Source organism: Aquarana catesbeiana, linkage group LG11 (assembly GCF_042186555.1).
Source record: "Aquarana catesbeiana isolate 2022-GZ linkage group LG11, ASM4218655v1, whole genome shotgun sequence".
NCBI classification, from domain to species: Eukaryota; Metazoa; Chordata; class Amphibia; order Anura; family Ranidae; genus Aquarana; species Aquarana catesbeiana.
This window is the reverse complement of record NC_133334.1, coordinates 110627924-110651612: the sequence shown is the minus strand read 5'-3', so window position 1 is coordinate 110651612 and position 23689 is coordinate 110627924. Positions and strand designations below refer to the sequence as shown.

The window sequence follows — 23689 nt, the reverse complement described above, 5'->3', positions numbered from 1 at the left end:
GAGTGGCAAGATGAAAGCCTTTTCTTACGAAGAAAAACATCCAAGCCCAGCTAAATTTTGCAAAAACACATCCAAAGTCTCCCAAAAGCATGTGGCAAAATATGTTATGGTCTGATGAAACCAAGGTTGAACTTTTTGGTCATAATTCTAAAAGATATGTTTGGCGCAAAAACAATACTGCACATCACCAAAAGAACACCATACCCACAGTGAAGCATGGTGGTGGCATGTTTTTCTTCAGCTGAACAGGGACCTTAGTCAAGGTAGAGGGAATTATGAACAGTTCCAAATACCAGTCAATATTGGCACAAAACCTTCAGGTTTCTGCTAGAAAGCTGAACATGAACAGGAACTTCATCTTTCAGCATGACAACAACCCAAAGCATACATCCAAATCAACAAAGGAATGGCTTCACCAGAAGAAGACTAAAGTTTTGGAATGGCCCAGCCAAAGCCCAGACCTGAATCCCATTGAAAATCTGTGGGGTGATCTGAAGAGGGCTGTGCACAGGAGATGCCCTCCCAATCTGACAGATTTGGAGTTTTTTTGCAAAGAAGAGTGGGCAAATATTGCAAAGTCATGTGCCATGCTGATAGACTCATACCCAAAAAGACAGAGTGCTGTAATAAAATCAAAAGGTGCTTCAACAAAGTATTAGTTTAAGGGTGTGCACACTTATGCAACCATATTATTTTAGTTTTACTTCCCTCCACCTAAAAGATTTCAGTTCGTCATTCAACTGAGTTGTAGTTTATAGGTCACATTAAAGGTGGAAAAAGTTCTGAAATGATTTATCTTTGTCTCATTTTTTCACATCACAGAAATCTCATCTGCAGTGGCCATTATGAGAGGTTTCCAGCCTTTTTACCAGAAGTTTGTTTATTTGAAGTTGTTGTAAACCTTATGCCGCGTACACACGAGTGGACTTTACGGCAGACTTTGCCCGGCGGACGGGATTTCGTCGGACAATTCGATCGTGTGTGGGCTCCAGCGGACTTTGTTTTCTCAAAAATTGGACGGACTTAGATTTGAAACATCTTTCAAATCTATCCGACTCGAGTCCGGTCGAAAAGTCCGCTCGTCTGTATGCTAGTTCGACGGACAAAAAGCCACGCTAGGGCAGCTATTGGCTACTGGCTATGAACTTCCTTGTTTTAGTCTGGTCGTACGTCATCACGTATGAATTCGACGGACTTTGGTTGATTGTGTGTAGGCAAGTCCGTTCATTCAGAAAGTTCGTCGTAAAGTCCGTCGAAAAGTCCGCCGGGCAAAGTCTGCCGTAAAGTCCGCTCATGTGTACGTGGCATTAGACATGAAATATGAATACAGCATATTCAAGTGCCAAAGTAACAAGTATCACTATAGTGTGTACTTGTTTCAATCCAGAGCACTAAGTGCCATTTCTGTCTGCATTAGTCACTTCTGACAGGATTTCCTCTCACTTCTTGTTTTGGCTATTGGACAGGAAGTGATGGGAAATCTACCCAATGGGACAAAGATGGCAAAAATATATACAAATTGAAAGGAAAAAAAAAGTATTTTTCCTTTTGGTTCTACTATAAAAATTAACTCCAGGAAAATTCTAGATTACCTCTTGCAATAGAGGTGCACCTGCACTGCAAGGGTTAATTGCTAGCTTTGTCTAGTGGAGAGGAGAAACACATTTACTTATCTTGTCCTTTGCTCCCCTGGAAAATGACGCTTTCAATGCTCCAGCAGTGGACTGTCCCTTAGAGTCACCATGTCTAATGCATGGCTATGGACCCTGCTTTGGCTTTGATGACGTTAGGAGCCTAGAACGGTGGAGTGGGGACCATTCTAACAGCGGGGAGGAGCGGAGCATCTGGTAAGTAAATCTTCTTTCATTGTTCTCCTAGACCTAAATGAGCAATTAACCCTTGCTGCATGGGTGCAGGCCCACTGCAATGGATAATTTTTAAGCTGCCTGGAGCTGGGCTTTAATGTTGTATAATGCATGTTTGACACAGCTCTAATGCTTTGTATGTTTTACGCCTTTTGATGTCAGTTTTCATATTGTTCAAAAGACACTGGGTATGCGATCTGCTGTGGGTGACAATGTAATCCTAATGACAGCCGCAAATGCAGATAAAAAAAACAGTGTGTTTCCCTGCACCAGATCACATGGTACCACCACGTGATCTGGTTACAGTGCGTTTTTAAAAGTAGTGCATGCAGTATTTCTGGTGCACTCCAGTGTGATTTCAGCCAATTCAAATGAATAGGTTAAAAATCGCATTGTGCTGAATCGCACAGAATTGGTACAGGAATGTGGATCATGTTCCTGTGTGATTCCGATGTGAACCCACAGATATGTGTTACATTTGTGTGTTGATGTACCATTCAAAATGAATGGCATTGCAACGCAGTAACACTTGTAACGTACACTGTGGAACTGCACACATTCCCACAATGCAATATGTGCCCTAAAAAAAAAAACATTTTGAAGAGAATCAGAAGTATATTTAATTTTTTTGTGTATTATATATGTGAGTTTTTTTAGCTTAGTGTAATGTACACTCACCGGCCACTTTTTTCGGTACACCTGTTCAATTGCTTGGTAATACAAACTGCTAATCAGCCAATCACATGGCAGCAACTCCATGCATTTAGGCATCTAGATGTGGTGAAGATGACTTGCTAAAGTTCAAAGCAAGCATCAGAATGGGGAAAAAAAGGGGATTCAAGTAACTTTGAACGTTGTATGGTTGTTGGTGCCCGAAGGACTGGTCTGAGTAGTGCAAAAACTGCTGATCTGGGATTTTCATGCACAACCATCTCTAGAGTTTACAGAGAATGGTCCGAAAAAGAGAAAATATCCAGTGAGCGGCAGTTGTGTGGACGAAAATGCCTTGTTGATGTCAGAGGAGAATGGGCAGACTGGTTGGAGATGATAGGCAAAAGTAACTAAAAAAACCACTTGTTAGAACCAAGCTATGCAAAATACCATCTCTGAACACACAACACATCAAACCTTGAAGTAGATGGGCTACAACAGCAGAAGACCACACTGGGTGCCGCTCCTGCCAGCTAAGAACAGGAAACTGAGGCTACAATTTGCACAAGCTCATCAAAGTTGGACAATAGAAGAGTGGATAAACGTTGCCTGGTCTGATGTGTCTCGATTTCAGCTGCGACATTCAGATGGTAGGATCCGAATTTGGCGTAAACAACATGAAAGCATGGATCCATCCTGCCTTGTATCAACGGCTCAGGTTGGTGGCGATGCAATGGTGTGGGTTTTTTATTTTTGGCACATTTTGGGCCCCTTATTACCAATTGAGCATCGTGTAAACGCCACGGCCTACCTGAGTATTGTTGCTGACCATGTCCATCCCTTTATGACTACATTGTACCCATCATCTTAAGGTTACTTCCAGCAGAATAATGCACCATGTCACAAAGCTCAAATCATCTCAAACTGGTTTCTTGAACATGACAATAAGTTCACTGTACTCCAATGACCTCCACAGTCACCAGATCTCAATCCAATAGAGCACCTTTGGGATGTGGTGGAATGGAAGATTTGCATCATGGATGTGCAGCCGACAAATCTGTAGCAACTGTGTGATGCTATCATGTCAATATGGACCAAAATCTCTGAGGGATGTTTCCAACACCTTGTTGAATCTATGCCACAAAGTATTAAGGCAGCTCTGAAGTCAAAAGGGGGTCAAACCTGGTACTAGCAAGGTGTACCTCAAAGTGGCTGGTGTGTGTATATTGTCATTGTATGTGTACTAACCAAGAAATTCTATCACTAATGCCCTGTACACACGGTCAGACATTGATCGGACATTCTGACAATAAAATCCATGGATTTTTTCCGACAGATGTTGGCTCAAACTTGTCTTGCATACACACGGTCACACAAAGTTGTCGGAAAATCCGATCGTTCTGAATGCGGTGACGTAAAACACGTACGTCGGGACAATAAACGGGGCAGTAGCCAATGGCTTTCGTCTTTTAATTTATTCTGAGCATGCGTGGCACTTTGTGCGTTGGATTTGTGTACACACGATCGAAATTTCCGACAACGGATTTTGTTGTCGGAAAATTTTATAGCAAGCTCTCAAACTTTGTGTGTCGGAAATTCCTATGGAAAATGTGTGATGGAACCTACACACGGTCGGAATTTTCGACAAGATCCTATCACACATTTTCCATCGGAAAATCCTATCGTGTGTACAGGGCATAAGTGTATAACACAAAATAAAAAATAAGCATTTACACATCATAAACCATAAAATAAATAACTGCAAAAATACAAAAAAAGACCAAAAATGTACACTCCAATCAATACTGAATTGGTATCCAAGTAGGCTTTTATCCACACTGCTGTGTGTTCTTGGACCACCAGCTCTGAAAGAGGATGTGGCAGTTGGCTAAGTCTGGAAAAAGTCTTTGCTTTTGTTCCGCTTACATACAGCAGTGTGGATACAAGCCTACTTGGATACCGATTCAGTATTGATTGGAGTGTACATTTTTGGCATTTTTTTGTATTTATTCCTGTGGGTCAAAAGTCTGGTACGATGAAAATATTGGACAAATGATCGTCCATTTTTTTTTTTTTTTTTTGCATTCTAGTCTCATATCGAAAGTAAAGACGTTACTAAAGTTACGAAAATTCTTGTACTATGGAATACAACTTTGGAAGTTATGTAATGTATTGTATTGTATTGTAATGTATACTTTCATTTCTGAGCATGAGTGGTCTTGGTCGTCCAATTTTTTTCAGACGAATACTGTACTGATTAGATGAAAATTATTTGTTCTGTTATCATACGAGAAAACTTTTCATGTTTGTTTTGGTTGGCTCTCGAAAGCTGTGTACTAACAATCAGATTATCGTACGATTGCTTTGAAAGCGGTATTTTTCATCCGATTTTCTCTTCGTGTGTACTAGGCATAATCCTGGCAGTGAGTTGTTGTGTATCTTTTCAATGGTTGTGGACAATGTTTGAAGTCTGATATGAAGCAGTGGTGGTCTGGATCGGTCCCTCCGCATCAAATGATTTTACATCATCATAATATACAGTTCTTTCTGGACTCTTAGTTTTGAGTGGAGAACCAGAGTACCTTTTGTAAATTGACATTACATCTAGAGTGAAGTAATTTATATATATATATTAGAGCTGCACGATTCTGGCCAAAATGAGAATCACTATTTTTTTGCTTAGAATAAAAAGATCACGATTCTCTCACGATTCTCGCTATGTAAAATCTTTCACATTATACAAAAAAAATGGGTTAACTTTACTGGTCAGATTTTTTTTTTTTAATTCATTAAAAGTAATTTTTTCCAAAAAAAATTGCATTTGAAAGACCGCTGCGCAAATACAGTGTGACATAAAATATTGCAACAACCACCATTTTATTATCTAGGGTGTCTACTAAAAAAAATATATGTTTGGGGGTTCTAACTAATTTTCTAGCAAAAAAAAAAAAAAAATGATTTTAACTTGAAACCAAATGTCAGAAAAAGGTTCAGTGTTTAAGTGGTTAAACTTTTTTCACTTACACAGGAAGTCTATTCCATTGACAAATTGTTACAATGTCTATATTTAAAGAGGGAGTCCACCTAAATCCACCTTAAAAAAAATATTAAAAGCCAGCAGTTTTAAATACTGCAGCTGCTGACTTTTAATAAATGGCCACTTACCTGTCCCAGGGTCCAGCGATGTCGGCAGCCGACGCCGATAACCCGCTCGATTCTCAGCAGCTGCCGCCGCCATCCTAGGTGACAGAATCAGGAAGTGAAGCGTTGTGGCTTCACTTCCCGGTTCCCTACTGCGCATGCGCGAGTCGCGCTGCGCATCGTAACTGGTCCCCGCTATCTCCTAGGACCTGTGTGTTTCCCAGGAGACAGCGCGGAGGGACAGGAAGAGGCATAGACTCCCGTGGGAGTCTATGCCGGAAGTGGATGCAAATACCTGTCTTAGACAGGTATCTGCACCCCCCTCCCCCCTGAAAGGTGCCAAATGTGACACCGGAGGGGGGGAGGGTTCCGAAAAGCGGAAGTTCCATTTTTGTGTGGAACTCCACTTTAAGTTCAACTGATAAAGAATGTTTTGTTTCTTGGCAGACTGCCCAGTTTTTTTTTTCTTCTTTTCTTTTGAGGGCTTTGGCTTCATAAGAGCAGAGAGAATTCTTTGCATAGAAAGAATTGTGAAACACTTTAGTCAAGATCGCGATAACGATTCTTGACGATTAATCACGATAACGATTCTTGACGATTAATTGTGCAGCTCTAATATATATATATATATATATATATATATATATACACACACACACACACATACATATACATACAGTATATATAATTCTTTTTTTCTGGACACCAAAATAGTTTGATTTAATCCAGGATGGGGCAATTGATACATATACAGTGTCATTTTTACACCAATTCAGTCTTGGGTGCCATATACATTTTTTACATTTTTGCATTGCTATTTACTTTATGGTTTATGGTGTGTACATATGTACATTTTTATGTTGTACAAAATGCTAAAGTTTCTTGGTTAATAATCTAACTACATTATACCAGTGTATTGCACAGCTGCCTGTGATGTTTAGAAAGTATTAGTGTTTATTTAATAATACTTTTTTTTTTTTTTTTTTGCTAGTGTGGGAATTGATGTGTGTATCTTTTATCTTTGTATATGTATACTTTATAATTATAAATATACCTTTGGGCAGACATTACATTTCCAGACTGCTTAATAGGACTGTACAGTGATCTCTTTTTTTTCATATTTTATTGGAAACATTAGACAGGAGTTACATGTTTGTGTTGCAGTAACATGTGATAACCTGATACAATGCCCTTTGTTTTGAAAGGCACTACAAGCACATCCCTCATGTACCACAATGCACAGAAGTGCATTGTGGTACATAATGCATGTCAGATGCTGCGTTGAAAAAGAAGGTGAAGGTCAGTTAAATCCTGTGCAATAATGGAACATTTAAAATGAATTGGCTGCCCTATGCTCAATATAAAAAGCATGCACTAATGCACTGAAAAAGTGTGAAATCTATAGACTACACTATCCAAGCTTAACAGCATGCCAGCTATTGTATTCTGACAGTCAACACCCTCAGCTGTCAGAATACCTAAACAAATATTGCAGCTGATTGGATGCAGTCACTTTTTAGCTAACTTTCTCAGTCAAAGTTTGCTCAGCCGTGTGATGTCAGCAAGGCCACTTACTGCTACAATCAACTGAACAGTCACTAAGGCACCATGCACACTAGCATTTTTCCTGAGCTCATAAAGAAAAAAAGCTGGATCAAAAATGCTGATAATAGCATGTTAGTAGCTTTTCGTTATATATTGTTTCTGCATGAAATGAGAATGCAAAAGAGTTAAACAGATGCCCCCAAAACATGGAAGAAATTCCAATTCTTATTAGTGGGCTGGTTACATACTCGGCATATGTTCACTCCGTGGAGCATGTGCTGCTTAGTAAACCACATCTCCTTCAAGTTGGATGGTTTGCGCTTGTGAACAGCAATCTTTAAGTCTGACCACAGATTTTCTATTGGATTGAGGTCTGGGCTTTGACTAGGCCTTTCCAACACATTTACATTTTTCCCCTTAAACCAGTGTTGCTTTAGCAGTGTGCTTGGGGTCATTGTCCTGCTGGAAGGTCAACCTCCGTCCTAGCCTCAAATCACACACAGAGTGGTACAGGTTTTGCTCAAGAATATCCCTGTATTTAGCACCATCCATCTTTCCCTCAACTCTGATCAGTTTCCCAGTCCTGACTGCTGAAAAACATCCCCACGTTATGATGCTGCCACCACTATGTTTCACTGTGGGGATGGTGTTCTTTGGGTGATGTGATGTGTTGGGTTTGCGCCAGACATAGTCCTTTCTTTGATGGCCAAAAAGTTAAATTTTATTCTCATCAGACCAGAGCACCTTCCTCCATACATTTTGGGAGTCTCCCACATGCCTTTTTGCAAACTCAAAACGTGCCATTTTGTTTTTTGCTGAAAGTAATGGCTTTCTTCTGGCCACACTGCCATAAAGCCCAACTCTATGGAGCGTACAGCTTATTGTCGTCCTATGTACAGATACTCCAGTCTCTGCTGTGGAACTCTGCAGCTCCTCCAGGGTTACCTTAGGTCTCTGTGCTGCCTCTCTGATTAATGCCCTTCTTGCCCGGTCCGTGAGTTTTGGTGGGCGGCCGTCTCTTGGCAGGTTTGCTGTTGTGCCATGTTCTTTCCATTTGGTTATGATAGATTTGATGGTGCTCCTAGGGATCATTAAAGATTTGGATATTTTTTTAATAACCTAACCTTGACTTGTACTTCTCAACAACATTGTCCCTTACTTGTCTGGAGAGTTCCTTGGTCTTCATGGCAGTTAGTGGTGCCTCTTGCTTAGGTGTTGCAGCCTCTGGGGCCTTTCAAAAAGGTGTGTATATGTAATGACAGATCATGTGACACTTAGATTGCACACAGGTGGACATCATTTCACTAATTATGTGACTTCTGAAGGTAATTGGTTGCACCAGAGCTTTTTATGGGCTTCAAAACAAAGGGGGTGAATACATACGCACATGCCAATTATCATTTTTTAATTTCTGAAAATAGTTTTATGTATATATTTTTTAATATTACTTCACCAACTTAGACTATTGTGTTCTGATCCATCACATATAATTCAGATTAAAAAAAACATTGAACTAAAGGCTGTAATGTAACAAAATAGGTAAAAAGCCAAGGGGGTGAATACTTTTGCAAGGCACTGTAGTTGTGTGTGTCTTTATGAAAAGAACACTTTGATTGTTTAACCACTTCAATACCAGGCACTTTCGCCCCTTCCTGCCCAAGCCAATTTTTAGCTTTCAGCGCTGTCGCACTTTCAATGACAATTGCGCGGTCATGCTACACTGTACCCAAACAAATTTTTTATAATTTTGTTCCCACAAATAGAGATTTCTTTTGGTGGTATTTGATCACTGCTAGGGTTTTTATTTTTTGTGCAACAAATAAAAAAAGACAGAAAATGTAGAAACAAAAAAGTTTTTCTTTGTTTCTGTTATAAAATTTTGTAAATAAGTAAGTTTTCGCCTTCACTGACAGGCACTGATGAGGCTGCACTGACGGGCACTGATAAGGTGGCACTGATATGCAGCAGTGATGGGCACTCATAGGCAGCACTGAAAGGCTGCACTGATGGGTACTTATGGTTGGCACTGATAGGTGGCATGGATGGGCACTGATAGGTGGGCACTGATGGGCACTGGTAGGTGGCACTGATGGACACTGATGGGTGGCACTGCTGGGCATCACTGATGAGGAGACATCTGGCAGGCATTCACAGTGGGCACTGACTGGGACCATTTGTGGGCACTGATTGGCATCTTTTAGGGCACTGTGTGGCATCCCTGGTGGCCATGGGGGGCATACCTGCTCATCAATGTGTAGTGGGCGCCTTGGTGGTCCTGGCAGCATCCCTGGTGGTCCAGTGTGGGGGGGCTGCGCTGATAAACAAACAGCACAGACCCCCCCCCCTGTCAGGAGAGCCACCAATCGGCTCTCCTCTACTCGCGTCTGTCAGACGCGAGTGAGGAAAAGCCGATAAATGGCTTTTCCTGTTTTACACAGTGATCAGCCGTGATTGGACATGGCTGATCATGTGGTAAAGAGCCTCCAGCAGAGGCTGTTTACTGAGATCGGTGTAGCGGTGTGTCAGACTTACACACCACACCACCGATTGCCACGCTGCACACCCCCACGTGCGCACGCTGGCAGTTATCCTGCTGGACGTCATATGACGCCCAGTCAGGATAACTTAACCACCGCCCGGCCGTCATTTTGCTATAGGCCGGGCAGGAAGTGGTTAAACAAGTTTGTAGGACTACTAATGAGATGTAGTACATGCATTTTCTTTATTGAAGTGGAACTTTACCCATGACAGCTTGATAAAATAATGTTCTTTAGCAAGGAACATACAGTACGTTCCACATTAATAATTATGCTACCAAAATTAGTGTGTGCTGTAAATTGCCTCCAGCATTGCTTCTGTTTATTCTTGCTGGCGGTTGCCATTTTGCTGAAGCCCAAAGCCCCTGAACAGCAGTAAATATTAAGGCTGTCAGCAGATCAGCCTCTACAAATTCAGCACAGTTCCTAAAATAGAGAGCAACTGAGCATGTACAGAGCAGGGTGAGACAGTGGGGTTGATTTACTAAAGGCAAATAGACTGTGCACTTTGCAAAGTGCAGTTGCACTGTGCAAAAGCAGTTGCTCCAGAGCTTAGTAAATAAGAAGAAACTCTGCTGACTTCCATCATCCAATCATCAAATGCTGTTTTTTTTCCTTGTATGTGATTGGATACTCTTTGCAAAGTGAGGCCTTTACTAAGCTCTGGAGCAACTGCACTTTGCAAAGGGCACAGCCTATTTGCCATTAGTAAATTGACTCCTGTGTATTATTAGATTTTAAACAGTACATGCACTTATATTTAATGTCTTACACAGGGGTGGCCCGTGCATTGTGGGCGCATTGGGGCCGCCCCCCCTAACACCTCTGCCACCCTCCATATCCATGCGACTGGCCCCTTTCAGGACGCCGGGCTCATGAATTACTATGGCAGCGGTGTGTATTTTAAAGCATGTGATTAGAGCCAGTGGCTCTAATAGGCTTCAAAATAGGGTGGGCTTGGGGCACAGAGCACTGCGTCCTGATCCCATCCTGTTGTGTGACGGTAGAGAATGAATTTTTGCTATTTTCACACTAACGTCCCCCCCCCCCGCCAATCAGGATTCAGGTCAGTGAGACCTGTCTCCCGATTGGCCAAAGCGCCAGGCGAGACCTATTGGATGCCTACCGCTTTGGCAGAAGAGGAGACACGGCGGAGGAAGCCTAAGGAGCTGGAGACACATCGGAGCCTCTGCCTTCCTGCCACTGCAGAAGAGGAGGAGGAAAGCCCCGCTACTACAGGAGAGGAGCAGAGCACTGCCACACGAGCGGTAAGCGCCGCCGGATTAGCCGCAGGGGGGGGGGTGACTGCTCAGCAAACCAGGGTTGTAGAAACCAGCATTGTGGATTCTGAATTAATAAAGGGGATACATTAGCACATGTACATTTTGTATATGCACACACAGCAAATAAGCTGATGGTTTAAATTAACCTGTGGAGAACTTGAATTATAAAACATAAGCACACAGCAATTCTTGTTGCAAAATATCTTCCTTTCAGGACTACCAATAGCTCTCCCAAACCATATATGCAAATAGAGGTAAGCAAGCTCCTCTGATGACAATGCCCAGTCCTGTTTTTAAATTACTCAGGCTCCAAGCATTGTATTGTTGGATGAAAGAATACCTAATCTATGCTTTGTGTAATTGAAGATATTGTGGGAGAGTTTAAGACAGCACTGGAGGGAGTAATCACTCTGAGGGTTGCGTGTTTGCTCATCAGTGCAAAACAAAGCCACAAAAAAGTGCAAAACGTTGACATAAAAGCAAGTGAATATTATTGTGGAACTACAAATAACACAACAGCCAGAGAGCCAAGCCCTGCCCCATACCATGATATCTGCTGTGGTAAAGAGCCAAGATCAGGCAGTACTGCATAGCAGAGGAGTCTGTATCACAAGATTGGCTAAATATGAGTGCAATTGCTGTGAAATGTGTCACACACAACTGTCACAGGAACTGTCACAGGAACTACACTCTTATATAGCCAATCTTGATGTACAGCCACTGTCACGCACATTCGGCTACCCATCACATTTTGCTACCCGCTGGAGTGCGCATGCACGACACCGCCATATGCGTTCCAACACTGTTGTAAGACCACTTTACCATATGGCCCCTCGCGGGCTCGCTTCGCTCGCCACACTTCCGGCATGGCCTCGCTTTGCTCGGCATAATTATAATCTAACTCTATGTCCACTTGGATGGTGGGACTTGAACCTGGACTGAGGGGTGTGGCCAGAGAATTCTGCGCAAGCGCAGATTGCCACAGTGTTGGAACGCATATGGTGGCATCGCTCATGCACAGTCCAGCGGGTAGCCAAATGTGATGGGTCGCTATATGTGACGCTACACCACCTCTGGCAGGCAGTACTATCTGATCTTTGAACTTCATTGCAGCAGCAAAGTCTGGTCAAGATTTCCTTGATCGTTGAGGCTGAGCTATATACCCTGATCTGTGAGGCTGAACTATATGCCCTGATCTTTGAGGATGAGCTATATACTCTTCCTGTGATGCTGAGCTATATACCCTTATCTGTGAGGATGAGCTATATACTCTGTCCTGTGATGCTGAGCTGTATACCCTGTCCTATGATGCTGGGGCTGTATATTCAGTCCTGTAATGCTGAGCTTTATACTCTGTCCTGTGGTACTGAGCTGCATACTCTGTGTTGTAATGCTGGAGCTGTTTACTCTGTCCTGTGATTCTGGGGCTGTATACCCTGTCCTGTGATGCTAAGCTGTATACTCCTGACACTATGGGTGGAAGCAAATGGAAAAGAGGGGACGGAGTGGGTGGATTCTATAAGGGGTAGGGCTTATGAGAAGTGGGAGGGGTCAAAAAGGAAGAACGTGGTCTGGCGCCCTCCATCCTAAAACTTCACCAGCCGCCACTGATCTTACATAGCTATACCTGCAAACGGGGCCAGTCTGAAGTGATCAAGCAAGATTGAATTTTCTGAATAAATTTCCATTTTAAATCAGACTCCTTGGGGTTGACTTACTAAAGGCAAATACACTGTGCACTTTGCAAGAGGAGTTGCTCCAGAGCTTAGCAAATGACCAAAAGCTCTGCTGAGTATAATCATCCAATCATGTGCAAGAAAAAAATATTTTTTTTAAATTTTTCTTGCATGTGATTGGGTACTTTTTGCAAAGTGACACTTTACTTCATTTACTAAGATCTGGAGCAACTGAATTTGTAATCTTTGAAATAATGTCTCAAAATATATTTTTATTTAATTCTGTTTGTCAGGGCAAAATAAAAATAAAAAAAACACATGCAGTACAAATCTGCAATACATGCACATTTTTATCCTTTTAACCTCCCTGGCGGTATGATTATTTCAGATTTTAGGTGCTGAAAGCGGTACCAATATTTTGCACAGAAATTTGGCGTTTTATATTGTAGGCCTGTAATTCTTAGGAATAGTTCACTTAAATCTGTCCAAACAAGAGTCTAGTAGACATCCCGGGTATGATAAAGTTTGAAAAACGAAATAAAAAATTATAATATAATAAATAACTATAAATAATTATAACAAATAATAATATAATAATAATAATAAAAATTATATAATAATGTAATCAAATCAAAAACACTGAAATTTGCTCAGTTGCAGAATTGTAGCTTTTGTTACTTTTAGTGTTTGATGACGGATCTCCTCACAAATCACTATCGCTCAATTCTGCAAGTGATTCTAATTTATTATCGCTTTTTTCTAGCTGGTCTAAAACCACTTTTGATGTAAAGAGACAGTTTTGGTTGCTATGGACAATCTCCAGTTTCCTGGCAGAAAGAACAGTTTTTATATATATAAAACTGCATGCAGGACACTGGGCAGACCACTAGGGACAAAGGGGATGTGTCATTATTTGATACAGTACTGTAATCAGTAAGATTACAGTATGCTGTATCTATACTGTGTGTTTCACTTTTGAATTTACCACCGAACTCCGTCCCCGTGCGTCGCAACGCTCGCAGGGAACGGAGCTCGGCACTGTGAATCGAGCGAGACACAGCGGCTCGCCGATCACAGCGGAGAGGCATCGCAGGAACCAGGGGACAAGGTAAGTAAACTCTTCCTGGATCCTGCGATGCAAGCCCGAGTCTGGCTCGGGGATACCGCTTTTGGTATGAAAAATCCACCCCGAGCCAGACTCGGGAATACCGCCAGGGAGGTTAAAGACCTTGCAAATACAGAAAAAAACCTGCTGGTCTGCCAGATATGCACTTATGCGCTTAGCTACTAAGTCTTGTTGTGGGCTGACAACATTCTATAGTCTAGTAGTATATAACAGATCAAAAATGAGCAAAAAAGGCCGCTTTCATACAGGCATAATGCTGCCTCTTGAATGCCATTTTTTGTTCTGACAGTTTTTTCACAGCCAGAGGGAGGATTTAGCATTAAAATATGGTTCCACAACAGCAAACTAATTGCTTAGCTTGTGGTCTCTTTAATGTCAGTGGGGGAGTTTGGAAAGCGGCACCTCTTGCCAAACTCGACATGCCAGGTTAAATTTGTCTCACTGAAACCATCGCAGCTATGTCAATGTGTACTTACCGACTTGTTTATTTGGAGGTGAGTGGTTGGGCGGAGGTTAGAAAGCGGAGAAGGAAAAAAATCATTGTTAGAATTTACATTTATGGTTGTCTATTCGCTACAGTAAGCCAAACTAAATTAAATCATTTTACTGCATAGCATCTGAGTACCATTTAATTGCCTAATCATTTTGTTTTGTTTTTAACTAGAAGGGGGACACAGCATTGGGATATTCTCAAACACTATCCCCAAGCCATGGTGAAGATTTTTGTTGGTGGCGTCTCTCCATCCGCATCCCCTGAAGAGTTAAAGAAGCTCTTTGAGAGGTATGGTCAGGTGAATGAATGTGACATTCTCAAAAACTATGCCTTTGTCCACATGGAAAGAGAGCAGGATGCTCACCGTGCCATTGGAGAATTGCACAAACAGGAGTTCTATGGCTCCCATCTTACTGTGGAATATGCAACCTCAAAGATTCGCAATGCCACCAAAATATACGTGGGCAATGTCTCAAGCAGGGCGACAACATCCCAAATAAAGGAGTTATTTGAGAAGTTTGGGAAAGTTGTGGAATGTGATATAGTAAAGAATTATGCTTTTGTACACATGGCCAAGGAAAGAGAAGCCATGGATGCAATTTTGCACCTTAATGATACACCTCTGGAGGACCAGAAGATCTTTGTTACTCTGTCCAAGAGCAACAATGCCCCAAAGAGCTCCAAGTTAGCATCTGCAGCTGTTGTTGCAGTCCAAACAGCACCTCCACCTCCTCCTCCACCACCACCTGCTTATTACTTTCATCGCGGACGCCTGCCACAACCTCCACCTTCTTTCTCACCATTTTCACCTCGCTGTTGGTATGAAAGGGAGTACTATGAGAGATACACATATGATTTCTACGACAGAAGCGGGCTTGGGGCTCGTGCTGCCTATGACAGAGCCCTTGCTCCAGCTGCAGTGGTAGCTGCAGCTGCTGCAACCCTTCCAACTGCTCCCGTAGCGGCTGCTGCACCAGCTCCACCATCAATCAGCGCAGCCTTGGCTCCCGCAGCATACAGGGACAGAAGTCCTGTTGGCAGGAGGACAGCAGCAGCAGCAGCTGTTATGGCACAGTATGCTGATCCATATGGAGCATCTCAAGCTTACAGCCAGAGTTACAGCCAAGCCTACGCCTCTGCTTTCTCTCAGTATAGCTTGGGAGCAGCAGGTTACAGTCCCGCTGAGTACTACGAGAAATATGCTAACGGGTATGCAGGCCAGTACAGCCAAACTTATTAAGCTACACAAATCCACCTACACTCCCTTTTCCCAGTCTGCTTCTTTATTAAACTTTTATACAGGGAGATGAAAAGAAAGTATCACAGTTCAGTAACTGGTGGGATTAAAACCTGTCAGTCTGTGAAAATGACATGGGACAGGGAAGCAGCAAATGGGAAACTGATTACTACACTATTTTAACGTAAATAATCATTTAAATGGTTTGTTTATACTGTGAGTTAGAGAGGCCAATACTCTAGCATGTCTCTCCGTACTAAGGAGTTATTGTGTGACAACAGATGGTAATCAGAAAAACAGGAGTCCTAACAATATCAATCATGGATATCTCATACTTGCCTTCACAAACTTCTATCTTGGTTATGCATTTAGTGAAAAATATTATCACATATAACAATTAAATCATACTGATGTTATAGAGATTCCTGTGTGTAACACTGAGGATCAGGTCAGATAATTGTTCGGCTGGAAAGCAGTACGCTGCAATAGACTACCTTTTACCTGGGAATGCTTTTGCTTTAGTTTGTTACTACTGAATACTTAAATACAGAAGAACAAATTTTAACATTTCAAGACTGTATAATTTTAGCACAGGTAGGTCATGCAATAGCCGTACATTGAACCTCTCGGCTAGTATTTTTATATGACACAAAGGAATGTAAGATACGATTTTAACAATAGATCATTCACATACAGGAAGGAGAGGATAATAGAAAGGACAAAAATTCTTTTCTAGAAAAAGGATATAATGCAGAGATTTCTAAAGTTTCAATGGCAGATTGTAAAGTCTGTGATATGGGTCAGTATTGGATCTGTGGTCCTCAATGTGTGAATATTTCATACCGCACGTTGCTTACAGCAATTTAAAGGACTTCACATTTCTATAAAGACTAAAAAGAGCATTGGGTGGAAGGTGATGGGGCAGCATGCAAGGAAGATAATAATAATATTAATATTGGCATTCCTGATATGAAGATTCAGCACATTGAATGTCCCCTGGTGGTTTCCTTTCTTATCTGCATATGCTACTGCTCATTTTGGCCTCCATTGTGGCTCTCATATAGGAAACTGGTACAGTTCCTCTATACAGGGCTTTTGCTAATGACTGCCAGTGGGCTATCAGCACATGTTTTGTATCATATGATTCTTTAGAAATTTGCTAGTATTGAAGCCAGGCTCCCTTTCTGAGATTTGCCAACTCAGTTTTCACTGCCGTGTTATGACAGATCCAAAATGCTGACTCTCCCATGACACAGTGAATGAACGAGCTTTCTTGTCAACAGGAAGCAGGAATGCCAATTTATGTGCAAAAATATGGTAGATTGTATTAGCATAGAAGGAACTTCACAGAGCTGGATCTTTACGTTTGCAGCTGTGAAGGCAATCATAATTTTATGCACAAGCTATATCCATGACTATTCGTCCTCAATTAACATCGCCCTAAATGGAGTGCTTCTTTAAAAGAAAATTGTAGTCTTTTTACAGTTTAACATACAGTATGTGATTGGCATAATGTAAATAATTTTAATCAATATCTGTTTTTTAAGGACCTATGATCCTCTGTAGTAGTTTGAACAACATATTTACATGGGGCAGCCATAATTGCTCATTTCAGTTACAGGCTCTGCTTCCCTCCTAGTATTACAAAGCAGTGACTGTGCTTCATTGTTCTTCTCTCACAGTGCAAGTCTGATCTGGCCGAAACCAATAAATTCTCTTCATGGCCAACTCAGCTTATCTAAACAGCTGTTACATTGGGGAAAAGGAATCACATTCTCTGCTATGCAGGTGATTGCTATAAGGAGCATTTATAAATGTGTATATAAAATATTATACTCAAACTACAGAGCAACAAGCAAGTAAAAAAAAATGTGATTTTTTAAATAATTACTGGTAAATGTTCCAAAATAGCTCAATTTTTAAAAGACACTCCAGTTTCCCCTCTACATTCCTTACCGGTGCCCCGCACATTAATTCAGTGGAAACTGGTCATGTCAGCTTGCGTGACATTTCAATAAAAAAAAAAACAGCCATTAATTACAGTTATTTATGAAACCACTCTACATAACAGGGTCCCGGATAACAGATCCAATACTTTTACTTATGGCAGTACTAAACAATATTAACAAGCAAAAAGAGTTTATCATTAAACACAGATATTCAAATGTGATTCATGAAAACAATAAATAGATTATTGTACTATAAGAAACACAATATTTAAAGTGTATGTATTGTAAAGCCAACACTTTTTTTTTTAAGATAGAGTGGGGAAAGATTAGAACTTTTTTTTATCACTGTCTATGTCCTCACCGGTAAAATTACCTCCTCTATTTATCCTGGTGGCTACTGTCACAATTTTAGAGTTGTTACAAGAAGAAGAGATTACAATGGGGGCACCTTTTCTGGTGACAGCTGTCTAAAAGTGCATTCCCTCTCTTTGTGTAGATTTCTTCTCACTTACTGTTGCATCCCGGTGAAAGGAAATTAAGGGAAATCTCCCCAACAAGACACAGATACCAAAAAAATAAACTGATATTGGCTTTTAAAGTGGAACTTTACCCATAACAACCTGATAAAAAATAAGGTTATTTTTATTATTTTAAAAATAATGTTCTTTAGCAAGGAACATACATTCCACATGAAAAATTATGCTATCAAAATCAGTGTGCACTGTAAATTGCCTTCAGCATTGCTCCTGTTTATTCGTGCCAGAGGCTGCCATTTTGCTGAAGTCCCTGTACAGCAGTTAATCATAAAGTGGAACCCGTCGATTTAAAGGTTTAAAAAATAAGTTACATTCCTGGAATGCCGGGATTGCTAACTGTCACATTTGCTTGTGTCCTCAACCAAACTGTCAAACCATGAAACAGCTGGTGTCATAAATTATCACATGTGCAGCACCATGGCAGTTGCAGATCAAACTGAAGCAGCTTCCTTGGCTGTAAAGGATAGAAGGTTTAATTCCACTTTAAGGACTCTACTAACTCGGCAGTGCCTAAAATATAAGGCAACTGAGCATGTGCAGAGTACAGTGAGACAGTGTATTAATGGATTTTAAACAGTATAGACCATTGATTCTCAACCAGGGTTCCTCCAACTATTGCTAGGGGTTCCTTGAGCTTTAGCTGTCTGACCTTTTGGTAGAGCCAGCCTGTACAAGTGGCATTCTGAGGGGGTTCAAACTTCCTACTGACCACCAAAGTAAGGGGCATCTTTCCTACTGACCCCCAAATTATTTTAGGGTTTTTTCTGGGGGTAAAAAGGTTGAGAAAGACTGGTATAGACGCACCTTTTTTTAATGTTTTATATAGCTATACCTGCAAAAGGGGCCAGCCTGAAATGATCTAGTAGAACTCTATTTTCTGACTAAATTTCCACTTTAACCCTTCTCTATTTATAACTGTTAAAGTTATAACAGTTAAAACCAGTTAGCCAAATATAAAGATCGAATTTGAAAAAGAAGAATACATTAACAGGTGAAGACAGCAGTTGAGTTTTAATTTCTTAATTAAGTTGTCCACTGAAACTGTAGTCTCAATATGATTGGTGAAAAACAAGAAGGTTGTAGATTTCAGCATGCCGTGAACATGAGCATTATTTGTCAGTTGGCTGAAATTTGAATTGTAAGAGTGCATAAAACACTGATGAAGAATTGCAATAATTGCACCGTAGAGTTCACGTAGCTTTATTAATGTGTATATTCTTAATTTTTATTAACTAGTGTCAGAAATGTTAAAGTGATGGTAGCACAATATACAGTTGTTTGTATAGATTGCGATAGAGTCTATCCTTCAAAGTTAATGTGCATAACAGGATTATACACTTAGCAAATTAGACAAGTGCCTAAACTGTTCTGTAGCAGAGGCAGTTTGACTTATTAATTCTTATGCCTTTATTTAACAGTGTGGTGAAAAGAGTGATGATGTAATGGAACCCATAGCTGAATTTAAATTGTCTTTTAGCTGTTTAGTGTAGTCAATATATTCAAATTATTTTAGTTGCTATGGGTTACAGCACTTTGCTCATTGCTCTTTACCTTATTAGGTAAAGGCCTAATTTTCTAAGCACTTCTAAATCTTAAGATTACTTGAGTGTTACAGCTTTGAGAGCAAGAAAATGCATAGTGATTGTAAAAGCACATTCAATTTCATATACAGTATGTTGTTTGAAGGCACAGAAGCCAATACAAATATATTTGTGAATGTATATTTCATATAGTAATACGGACAGTTTTAGCTATAGTAATCTAACAAAATGTAAACCCATTGCACTATTCATTATGTTAAAAAGATATAGAGAACTTTACTTCCATTGTGATGCATAGGACTAGTGTTCCTTTCACAATTTGTGTAACTTTTAGTAATCGTTTAAATGTATAGAGTTCTAGCATTGTATAGTTAGTTATAAAAAGTTGATATGCATAAGATGTATAACATTAGCTTATACAATAAAGAAGTAATAGACTGTTTATGTGTTGAGTACACAACATATAGGTGTATTAAAAATAGCTCTATTAAAATAGATTAACTAGACATAACTAGTTCTAAATAATGTATATTTATTAATTTGCACATTTTGATGCATGCTCTAGTTGATTGGTTTTCACAAAATAAAGATTTTGTAGGCAATATCAGATATTTTAAATATGCATTAGAGTAAAGATTCATGATTGTGTTTTCATGCCAGCCATTTAAATTGAGGTATTGCATGTTAAAATACCTCTCTCTTTTTTTTCCTTAAAGGGTCTACCCTTTTTAGTGCAACACCCCTCTTTTTTTTTTTGTTAATCCTTACTGACTTGATCTTATGTATTGAACCACAAACAAAAGATGATGGCTGATAGCACAGTCATATTGGAAACTTCTGCCAAGCTGGAAATTAAGTGACAGCTTGATCTGATTAGACATGTAACATAGTATTCCTAATGAAGTCCATCATGTCCATCAGTCTGAGTCCTAGGAAAAGCATGGATGCTCCAAATCTGATAGCTGCTAACCATAAAACAGTGCAATTCGGCAGCACATTTTCAAGTAGTTTTTCTGTGTGATAACTTCTAAAAAGAGGAGGTGGCTCAAAATGGATAACCCATTTAAGGAATTTTAAAAGAAAAATCAGTTAACTGATCCCACGGTATCTTGGACCCTGTGTCCAGTTGAAAAGGTAAAAGTGCACAGTTAAAGTGAAACTAAACTCCGAAATACTCACCTTCGCTCCAATGGTTTGATGCCTACAAGGTCCCTTGATAGTGCTGGCATTGCTTGATTGGCTAGCGTGCAACGATAAAACTTCTGTGCATGTGCAGGAGATTAGTCATCCCAGCACACAAGCACAGTGCAGGAATGTATACTGAGCTGAGCATGCGCAGTATAGTACAATCTAATTAAGACTGTGAGCAGGCAGGTAGGATTATTTTATTGCAGAAGAGACATGCAATGTCTCTTCTGCAATAAACAGCCTGCCTGAATGCAGTTTTTTTCAAAAGAGTTTAGTTTCGCTTTAAACTGGTGGACAGCAAACTGATGAAAAATAATATTGTGAAAAATATGAGAAGACCACAGGGTAATTTAACAGTGGGGTGTACATCCTGCATGCTCTATTTCTGTAACACCTTTTCTATCAAGAGTCAACCTGATTTACTTAAACTTCAAACTAACGCTACCTATTATCCGTCTTGCCAAAAATTTTTTGCTACCCTCTGTCTATGAACCAGGTTCACTCTCTCCTTCCCTTTCCTTGTCCCATTTCTTCCCTCCCACTGAACAAAAATTGTCTATTACTCACAAGGCTTGGATGATAAGATGCAATAAAGATGTAATTCTGGAAGATACCACATGGTGCTTTTCCTCTCGTGACGCTGCCTAGTTTCAATATGACGTTGCATCCGATTTCTGTCGAACTTTCTTCACTGTTCCTCCTGCAGTTGTTTTTCCTTCCCCTTTCTGCTTGTGAACTCAAGGCTGTTCATTTTTAAATGCCAAGGATTCACGTTCCTTATACAAGGGTTGCCATTTTATGCTTATCTCACAACATTATATGATACAATAAATGCCTAAACAGCTCCTCTTTCTATAACTAAACTGCGGCATCTAGAATTTATGGGCTGAATCAGTATTAATGCGAATGAAGCATATAAATGTTGGCTAAAAATTTCACTGAAGTCCCCCATGGCTATTTTACAAGGATCTGGTGCCTTGGGAACTAAAAAGTATAACCTTCATAGCTCATTGCTTTATTCATAGCAATTGGTTTATATTTTAATTAAAATTTGTTAAAGTGGAATTTTATTTGTGTATGTACGATAGTCTAGCTTTAAAGCTGCACAAATAAATGAATGAACTCAAGGGTTTAATATTTGTTGTGTACAAGTGAATACAAATATATTTTCACCTCCATGCATCAGAATCACACGACTCACATGAGAGTCAGCTGTCTTTGCATAGGAAAATGGCTGACCCTCGCAGTAGAAAAGCTCAAACAAAACAAAAAAGTACCTCTAGCTTGCTTGCTTCTGTTTAGCTTCCAACCAATTATTTTAAACTTGATCAAGAACATTTTTACACTGCTATACACTAATTATTAAACTTTTGATTTTCTGCATAATATATTAGTTTGGGTTTTGTGCAGCAGCTCTAGGTAAAAGCAAAATGGCCATCCTTAATTTAGGGGCTTTGCCTCTCATATCTAAATTGAAAAGTTCAAAATATTTTAAGCTTCATCTCATAAGTTCTCTCCTACACATGCCCTTTAATTGTGTCTGTATTGTCAGATGGGCTTCTGACTTTAACTTGCAATATAAAGATATTTCCTTTTTAGATCATATTTAGTCATGCTGCATATTGATATATATGCAAGCAAAAGGAATCTGATTAAGAATGAACAGACCTTAACAAACAACTTGTTCATTAAATATGTTGAATATCAAGTGGAATGTGACAATTGATTCTGTAATTAAATAGTTGAGTTGTGTACTGAAGTTTGTTTGAAGAATCCGTGCCGCTCCTCACCCACACCCTTCCGCTGTTATACCGCCTCGTCCACGCTTTCTCCGCTTGAAAAGATGGATGAAAACAACCTACCCCTTTGTCTTCTTTTGCAGACAAATCTCGAAAACTTTTAACCCCTTAACCCCCCAAAATCATGGTTGAATGCGTGAAATAGACAACAGATAAAGTTGGGTTCTAACAAGAGGGGGGAAGAGAGTATATGGGAGGCTCTGAAAGGTGAGTAAACAGGTCACTACACTGTTAATTATGTTTAATTACACCTCTCTTACCACCAGTTCTGCACAAGGAGTTGCAGTACCATCCTGTTCATACATTTTGCTAAACTGCAAGCTATATTTGTCCCAGAATTACCTGTATATGTAAGGTGGTCATCATAAAACTGACTGTATTCAAAGCTAATAGATCATGTAATGTAGTGTTTGCTAAATAGGACACCAGCCCTATTGGGAGACACACCTAAATCTTCTGTTAGCTCATTCTATTTAAACATTACATTTGGTGTATTCAGAAAAAACAACTATCACTGTAAGCCCTTTGCTATTTGTTGATGTATATCATCCTAAATATTATAATAAACAGCAAAGTGCAGCGCTAATATAATATATGAAAAACAAAAAATGAATCTCAGCAAGTGACATAAAAATAATCAGTGAACAAACATATAACAATTCAATCAATAATGAAAAAAACTTGAATCACAAGTGCATGTGAAAAAAAATATAAAATATAAAAAGAAGTCCAAGAGTTCTTGACATATCCACAAATAAATAAAGAACACCCATCCAGGAAGAAATGTGACAAAGGTGCCTATAAATGATCCACCAAAACGTGTGTGAGTAGAATCTGCTTACCGAATGGCGATGACTGCTATTACAGCAGTCTCGCCCAGCATAGGGATTATGGTCTCCCAAAACCAGGGATGCAATTCGGGATGAGTGGTTCTTTGACCTTTTATGCTCTGCAGCGCAGTTTTTCTTTTTATTTTTGAACCCAGAAGAGAATGATCCGGCTGCTCTGTGCAAAACCACTGGCATCCGCTGTGTGCCCTCTCTCACAGCGGATGCCAGTGGTTTTGCACAGAGCAGCCGGATCATTCTCTTCTGGGTTCAAAAATAAAAATAAAAACTGCGC

The 23689-nt window shown here is 40.1% G+C and overlaps 2 protein-coding genes across 2 annotated transcripts in view; both read left to right on the top strand.

Moving 5' to 3' along the window:
• Positions 1-14486: 14486 nt before the first annotated feature.
• The window catches only part of LOC141112248 (phospholipase A and acyltransferase 2-like), a 96031-nt gene continuing 86828 nt past the window's right edge, over positions 14487-23689 (top strand). Inside the window, exons 1-2 of the mRNA XM_073604878.1 lie at positions 14487-14605; positions 22651-22774. The gene's annotated coding sequence lies outside the window, so the exon portion shown is untranslated. The remainder of the gene's footprint in view (positions 14606-22650; positions 22775-23689) is intronic.
• On the top strand, positions 14535-22501 carry LOC141112247 (uncharacterized). Its single transcript, XM_073604875.1, has one exon. The coding sequence runs from the start codon at positions 14535-14537 to the stop codon at positions 15555-15557; it is 1023 nt and encodes a 340-aa protein (XP_073460976.1). The 3' UTR covers positions 15558-22501.

Excerpts from the sequence above, each read along its gene's own strand:
- LOC141112247 (XM_073604875.1), top strand. The coding sequence starts at position 14,535 with ATGGTGAAGATTTTTGTTGGTGGCGTCTCTCCATCCGCATCCCCTGAA.